The sequence below is a fragment of the Micromesistius poutassou genome, assembly GCF_964030765.1.
Source record: "Micromesistius poutassou genome assembly, chromosome: 15".
Taxonomy (NCBI): domain Eukaryota; kingdom Metazoa; phylum Chordata; class Actinopteri; order Gadiformes; family Gadidae; genus Micromesistius; species Micromesistius poutassou.
This window is the reverse complement of record NC_140285.1, coordinates 15323292-15331240: the sequence shown is the minus strand read 5'-3', so window position 1 is coordinate 15331240 and position 7949 is coordinate 15323292. Positions and strand designations below refer to the sequence as shown.

At 46.0% G+C, this 7949-nt stretch overlaps 1 protein-coding gene across 1 annotated transcript in view; it reads left to right on the top strand.

The window, feature by feature from the left end:
* Window positions 1-4968: 4968 nt before the first annotated feature.
* tmdd1 (transmembrane and death domain 1) overlaps window positions 4969-7949 on the top strand; it is a gene marked incomplete at both ends in the record, with an annotated part of 5204 nt that continues 2223 nt past the window's right edge. Inside the window, 3 exons of the mRNA XM_084480248.1 lie at window positions 4969-5032; window positions 5507-5701; window positions 6403-6522. Coding sequence (XP_084336374.1) covers window positions 4969-5032; window positions 5507-5701; window positions 6403-6522 — 379 coding nt within the window. The remainder of the gene's footprint in view (window positions 5033-5506; window positions 5702-6402; window positions 6523-7949) is intronic.

Sequence of the window (7949 nt, the reverse complement as noted above, 5' to 3'; positions counted from 1 at the left end):
AGTTATGTAGAACTATACCTGCTCCTAAATGATCTGTAACTGAATTAACTTCAAGTCCATTTGGAGCGAACCCTCTGCTAAAGCCAACAACGTGTGCGTAAAACTAAACTCCCGGCACAGAGCTACTGTAGTCTGTTTAGTATTCACTAATGAGTCGTGCTGAGAAAACACTTGGAAACATTATGTTGCTTTATGTATTATTGCCCCATTGTATTATTTATATGTATTCTAATGTAGTTCTGGTTGTATGACCTACTGTTTATATCTAATGAACCTTTGTATTTCTGTTTTTATTGTGTGTTGTAATCAGGGACGTCGTTGAAAAACAGAGCCTTCCCTGAATAAATAAAGGTCAAATAAAATGAGATAAAAATGTGAAGTTCGTCAAAGCCAGGGGCGCGCCGCTTCACCCTCAACCGGAGTGCACTGAGGACCCTGAAGACCCTCTCCTCTGCACGGGTCCTGCACTAGTCGGTGCCCTCCTGGCCAGGAGGGCTGAGCGGCGTGTGAGAGGATGCGCTCTGCCTGGGGGAAGCACACATTCCACAGCATGACGTGTCCCAGCGCGGCCGCTGCCTCCACACAGCACGACATCCAACACCTCCTCACGCGCACTATGGCAATGCCTTCCTTTCACCTTTATATATAAATATATATAAGTACACGACTACATGTATTAGTAAGGTTGTCAAGTGCACACCAGAAGCGTGCTTATTCTAATGAGACATTCAGAAGTTCAACTTATCCACTCTGTAACTTTTGGAGTACACACATCACTTTTGGTTTCATGTTTAATTTTCGTGACTTTTTTTCTGAGCATAACAAATAGATTCAGTGAGAATAAGCCTCTGGGTTGATTAAGCTGCGGCTGGATGGATTTTGTACTTTTTTCAGCACTTTTTAAATAATCTTGAACAGAAGTGATGGGAGCAGCAACAACATGACAGTGCTGATATTACCAAGTGAATCCCTTCAATCCCATAAACAACGAGGGTATGAATAAAACATTTACAAAGCTATTGGTGATGTTATTTCAGTGCTACAATGCAACAAAAGGGAGAGCATTATGAGAGGTCTATGCATTGGAAGCATAACACTTATAACGTCTCATTCAGCAGCCTGAAACACGCCCTTGAGCTCCAAGATACACGCTCATTAAGACTTACAGAGATTGGGCAACAGATAAGCAGCAACAAACTCAGACACCTCTTGCATGGATAATGATTTGAGAAAACATTTGCTTAAAAACATGCATTTCAGTTTATTGGTCCCCATTGCAGTAGACCTCTGTTGTGTTTGTCATTCAATCATTCTACACACTGGAATATTACGGTTATGGAGTGTAACATCATGTCAAATAAAATAAAGTCAATCGATTTCAGTGGACTTGGCCTCTGTGCCTCCATGCTCTTTCGCTGTGGACATGTTGTTCTTGTGCCGCCATCGTTTTCTACTTTTATATCCTCGCTTTCCAGCTGTCAAGATGCTGTTGTCCAGAGTGACCTGGCTCAGAACAAACATTCTGGAGAAACACGTCGACAGATAAAACAAAACACTGGTTCTTCGACATCGCTGTCCTTGTCAATAGAACGATACACAAAGAACATCGGGCCATGAATGAATGTATACCCTCAAGAGAAACATCGCTGGTCAGACTGGAGTGTGGCGCTACACCTTAAGAATGTGCTCGGGTGGTGCTCCCCCCCCCCCCCCCCCTCCTTCCCCCGGCCATCTATTGTACGACTGTGAGGCAGGAATGTTTTCAGCTCGGCCCGAGTCCTTTCAGAGTCCTGAGATGTTGGGTGTCGCCGCATTTCCCCCAAAAACAAAAAAGGAGAGGGGGGGTGAGTTGGGGCTTGAAATGTTCTTACTAGAATCTCCCAAAAGCAGAATGCCTTTTGGAGCCAGGAATATTGTTTGGAGAAGACAATTGTGTCCAAAACCCCCTGAAAAACATAGCCTAAAGGCAGATGCAGTTAGCGGGATGGTTGAATTATTATGATAATTTATTATTTCCATGCAGAGTTGTATTTTCTGGGGATAAAACGATGCTCAGAGGTAGAACATTAAGCCGCTGTACTAATTACATAGAGCAATTTCTATTCCTATTCCAATTGTAGGCAATTATCTCTCAAATACTGTTAGGAGAATTGACTTGAGATTGGTTTGGTATGAGTCCTGAATTGCAACACAGATGCTTTAGAAAAGGAAGAAAGGGATGGCCTTTCAGATAAAGTGATAAACACATATAATACATGAAATGAACATTAGGGTGCATTGATACATTTATACAACATATGTAACATATAACTTTGTTTTCTGGCAGATTAAATAAGACTCCTTAATTACCTCAGATTCAACAGATTATTCATTTACGTCACTTCTTAAATTAAGTATGTTGTCATTTTTTTTAAGAACAGGACCTTAACTTCCTTTTTCCAGAGTATTGCAATAAAACAAGATTGCAGGGCGTGGCCGCTCTTTATTACCCAAAGGGGGTTGGTCTTGCTCAAGCACCCGCATCCGATTGGTCGGTGGGGCTTCTAAAATACCAATACCTGAGCCAGGTAGCCAAAAAGGTCAGAGAGAAGACGGATAGTGCTTTGTTAGTGGTGTCTGCAGTGCTGCACGAGGAGCTTTCAACGTGGTGTTTATTTGGGTATTATTCTTGAACACTCACTGGGGAACAAAGATGAGGGAAGTAATCAAGGTAAGACAATGAACTTGTAATACAGAATGTGAGAAAGTATCAGGAGACACTTTACATTTGAGGTGTGTAAGTGTAGTCAAATTTCTATCCTGATTTCTTTGCTAATGCAATCAAAGAATAAATACATTATTTAGTGGGTGCATGTGATTATTTTGCCTTTCAACACTGGCTGCCTGCTTCAAAATTCATATTGAAGCGATCAACAGCACCCTGTTTTCTGTTTTAGTTACGTGAAAAAAGGAAGTGAGTGTGAGCTGTTGGGACGCGTGCGGGAGGGTGCGGGGGTGACAGAGTCTGGCTGGCGGTGAACTGGTGTAGTGTTTCACCAGGAAGAGCGTCCCACTGGCCCTGGTTTTGGCGCGCTGGGGGTGGGGGGGGGGGGGGGGGGGGAGGTTGGGGGGTGGGGGTGGGGGGGTTGGGGGGTGGTGGGGGAGTGGGGGGAGGCAGGAGACTGCAGAAGGAGTTCCTCCAGTCCCCTGGCACAGGACCGGAGTGGGGAGTTCCAGGGCAGCCGGGGGCCCTGCAGCTACGCAGCAGAGCAGGCCTGGGCTTGCAGAGCGCTCCGATTATAGGACTCGATGTGATCCCAGGGAGAGGCTGGGTTCTCTTCCCTCTCCCTTGTTCCCATCGCCCTCCTCTGCCTCGCAGGCGGACGCATGAATCACACCGTCCTACAAACCTGCTTAGACGTGTGAAAGGCCGGCGAAATAAAAGTTGGTGCAAACGGACGGTTACGTTGGGACAACTTATGGAAAACCGAACGCTTTAGTCAATGTTGGGATTGTAGATTATGATCCAATTTTATGCTCCATTTTGTGTGTCACATGTGTTTCAGAAATGATCCAATCTGCCGGGAGTCGGGATATATCATGTGTTCTATCCTTCATTCCACCGGAGTCTGTATCCATGGTAACCAGATTTCAGTGGTGTGAAGAGTAGGAGGCATGGGGTTGTACGTCCAAAACCGACCGACAAGCCAGGAAAGTCTTCTTGAGATAATGGCACCAGCATGACCTCCCAGGATAGCCAAACCATTTTCACATTAAACAATAAAGGTTTATGGGAGGTGTTGCATGTATGCTTACTTTAATGAAATGTATCATTAGAATGTGTGTGTGAATTGTTAGCCTTGAGATGTTCCGGCTGATTGTGTACTACAAAAACTGCCTCAATAAACACATGTCCTGATCAATGCCTGGTGTTGTTCATTTATACTAATTTATACTACATTTATACTACTATTTATACTGCAACATTCACAAATACTCTCCATAGCAATCATACTGCCCCCGACCAATCATTACTCTTAAGCCTATGAAATGACATTCTTCCCTTGGTGAGCATGAGAAACATTTATTTCAAGCATACAGACTCTACAATTGAATGAAACCATCGACTTATCTCACACAGGAGGGGGCACGTTTTTATTTAAACCGCAAAGTCATTAAATATGGTTTTCCGTGCTGGGAATTATTGCAGTTATAGCCCAGTGCAACTGTCTCTAGTGATAGTATATTAAACGAAAAACAAACAAAGACATCTCCACCAGTTTATGTTGTTTCATTCGCTGTTGACTAGTAGTTATTCTGGGAATTGCACACCATTAAAAATGGAAATGATACCCTTAACCGCATGTCAATTCTGTGCTTTTACTACCTACTATTTTTGGGGTGTTTACATCTGCACGAGACTTTTAGGTTCAATGAGAATAACTATAAGCCCTGAAAGAGGCCTTTGGAGGTTTAAAACACAACAACTTCCTGTTCCTGTTTTAGCTCAATCCAATCAAATCCCTGAAAACCCTTTTGAAATAAAAAATAATGATAAGCAACAGATTTCTGCCTGATGGCAGTGCTTGTGGCACCCGTCAAAAAAACATGCATTTGCTCCTCTCTCACACACACACACACACACACACACACACACACACACACAAGCCCAGCGGATATTTCAGGTGGGAGAACAGGTTACAAAACCAAAGTGTGTGTGTGTATCAAGTAGGACAAACGCATGTGGTAGAACCAATTCATGTTTTCATATAAAGAACAAATTATTCTTCCTATCCAAAATGCTATTTGATTTAAATAAGGAATACACATTAGTATAGATGTACGCTAAATGGGTGACATCATGGAGTTGCTATGGAGAATTAGAATCAAGGTAAATTGAAGTAAAAAGGTTCTGTTGTTTACAGTCAAGATAACTCAAGCATTTGAGGGTTTGAATGTAAACGTTGAGTGGGCGCTACTTCAGACAACATGAAAGACCAGAGGCTCCTGTTCTTCCTCTTTCTTTTAATTCCATGCTACGGAGAAGAAACAGGTAAGATGGCAATATTGGCTTCAATAGCAATGCTTGAAATAAGGAATTTAAGATCACTAAAAAATGATTTACCCTTGAAGAAAGAAAGGATATTCCTTGTAAGGTAGCGAAAGACATCCTGTTATTGAGTTTGCTGGTTGAGTGCTTTAGCCGTCACCCACGGCTCACGTTGTGGAGGTACGCCTACTCAGGGGCTGATTATGGTCCCACGTTCACGCAACGCAAGGGGGTTACGGACCCCTGAAGTCCTTCCGGACCCTCCTTGCGTCCACCGCGAGGGCCTGACGTGCGCCTCCCAAAAATTGTAACCTTCCGTCGAGGCGACGCAGCCGCAAGGGCTGCGATTGGTCCACTCACTAAAACCCGACGCAGAACCGCAACGGTTCACGACTGCGTCGAAGCGTCTGCGTGGTCGTAGCGTTGCGTGAACGTGGGACCATAATCAGCCCGTAAGCGTGTGCTGTGGTGCTTCAGTGGCCGAGGACCTGGGGGTCCATCAGATAGACCGCCTGGTGGAGCTGCTGACGTCCACAGAGTGCAGGGACCTGCTCGCCGCGCTGTCCAGCCCGGAGGAGGACATCTTCCAGCACCTGCAGCGCCTCCTTCCTGAGAACAACCGCCTGGACGACGTCCAGCCCCGGGCCAGGAGGGACGCCGCCGACGCAGACGGTAATGGAACGCATCTTAATGGCGGACGGGGAACACAAAAACATGACGCCTTCTCTAGTGATGGTATGATTCCATAGAAGTAGCATGTCGAACTTCACCAGACCAGCGACCATAACCTGAGCAGGTACTTACGCCTGACTGGAAGACAAAGTACTGGAATATTCTGTACAAATAATACAAATATCTTTCTAGATTATTGTTATGCTTTAGCTAGAGCTAAAGCATATTGTCTTCTTCTTCTTCTATTGTCTTTCCACAAGTATTTTCTACTCTCTTTTATGCTTTGGATATGCGTATCTTCTGATATATTCTCCATTAACAACCTTTCAATTCCATTTGTGTATACATCAAGCTAAACTCTTTCTATACAAGCATTGTTTGTGAAGTAAGTCCTTCATTTGGGAGTGCAGGCAGTCAGCATTCCCGGGAAAAGAACTCGGGCAAGGTCGAGAGCAGAAAATGACGTGATGCAGAGAAAAAGAGCCAACGCAGCCCTCCCCAAAGATACTTTCCGGCACTTCTTCTCGCAGCACCAAAATGTTGTCACTTGCACTTCTTTTGAAGTGTGCTGACTGCTCTAGTGAGAGTGGCGGAGGAAGCGCCACTCGGCTCCTCCCCCTCGTCACGCCGAGTGTGAGCGGGCTCTCCGGCGGGGAGATAGTGGTCTGTCTTGACACCCATATGTTGCGTGTGTTTACCAGCCAGGGAGGCGGAGTGCAGGACAGCGCTCACACGCTGGCTGCTGAGGAACGGGGAGCAGACATACTACGACAGGCTGTCCCGCGGCCTGCAGCACGTCGGCAGGTCAGACATCGCCGCCGGTGAGGAACAAACGCAGTGCAGAGAGAGAGAGAGAGAGAGAGAGAGAGAGAGAGAGGACGGAACGGCATGACAATAGTGCTGAGAAAAGAGAGAGAGAGAGAGAGAGAGAGTGAGAGAGAGAGAGAGAGAGAGAGAGAGAGAGAGAGAGAGAGAGAGAGGACGGAACGGCATGCCAAAAGTACTGAGTATGGAGAGAGAGAGAGAGAGAGAGAGAGAGGATGGAACGGCATGACAATAGTACGATGGAGAATAGGCAAAGAGCGAGAGAGAGAGCGAGAGCAAAGAAAAATAAATAAGCAAGCACAAAGTTAATGTTAACTTAATGACTTTCAAACAAAGTAGTTTTTTTCCCTCCACTGCCAACACTGTTGGTTTCACACCACACTAATAAACTTTCCATGTACAGTTCTATGTTGCTGATTACAGCGAAATCTCCGGGGCCCACCACACAGCAATGGCACGGTCCCTCGATGACAAGCAAATTGGAACAAAGCACCCATGGGCTATACTGTTGTGCACGAGTGTGTGTGTGTGTGTGTGTGTGTGTGTGTGTGTGCGTGTGTGTGTTTTCAAACTGGGTTTACTCCAGTCAACAGGACCTATTCAACACTTTTTAACAACGTCTTGTAATTGCTTCATTACTCGGAGATCCGTTTTAATTGGAACTTCAAATGTGGCATATTCTGCACAATGCTCATTCCTGACATGTGGCGTGCGGCGTGGCGGCGTGGCGGCGTGGCGGCGGCGGCGGCGGTCCACTGTAGCGAGGAAAACTCTCTCACACAGCCGAGTGGCGTTGGACGGCGGGGAGGTGTAAACGATCAGACAGAGGACTCGCTGAGGAGACGACACCAGCCAGAGTACAAACCATCTGCTGCTTTCATCGGCTCAGTCGACGGGGGGGAGGACGGCGGAGAGAGGGGCCGGGGAGGATTTACAGGAGAAGGAGAAGCTGCGATGGGGCAGGCATGAATCACAAGACGGGAATTAGACGGCGTCGACGGCGCCATAGAAAAAGAGGCCGCTCCGTCTCCGGATCAAAAGGCTGCGTCGTTTTGTTTTTTTTCCCCCTCGGATTCAGCAATTAGCGCGCGGCGCGCTGCGAGGCGGTTGTGGACGTGGACACGATATTCCTCATTTCTGTTTGCAAACCGAACGGCTCTCCTGACGACACCGGCCGGCTGTGTTTTTTTGTTAGGATGGGCAGTAACACGCAGAGAGTTGGCCTAGCTTAAACGATGACGTTCACACGCACGCACGCCGTCTCAGTGGCCTTCGTCAAACGGACTCGTTACGAAAACAGTTGAATACTAATAGTCAATACTGGTGTATCAAATGTAATACTGAGTTGGAAAATCCCCTTTAAATGTAATACTGAGTCGGAAAACTATTAACTACTATTAAGTATGAATTTCTTTCAGGGGTA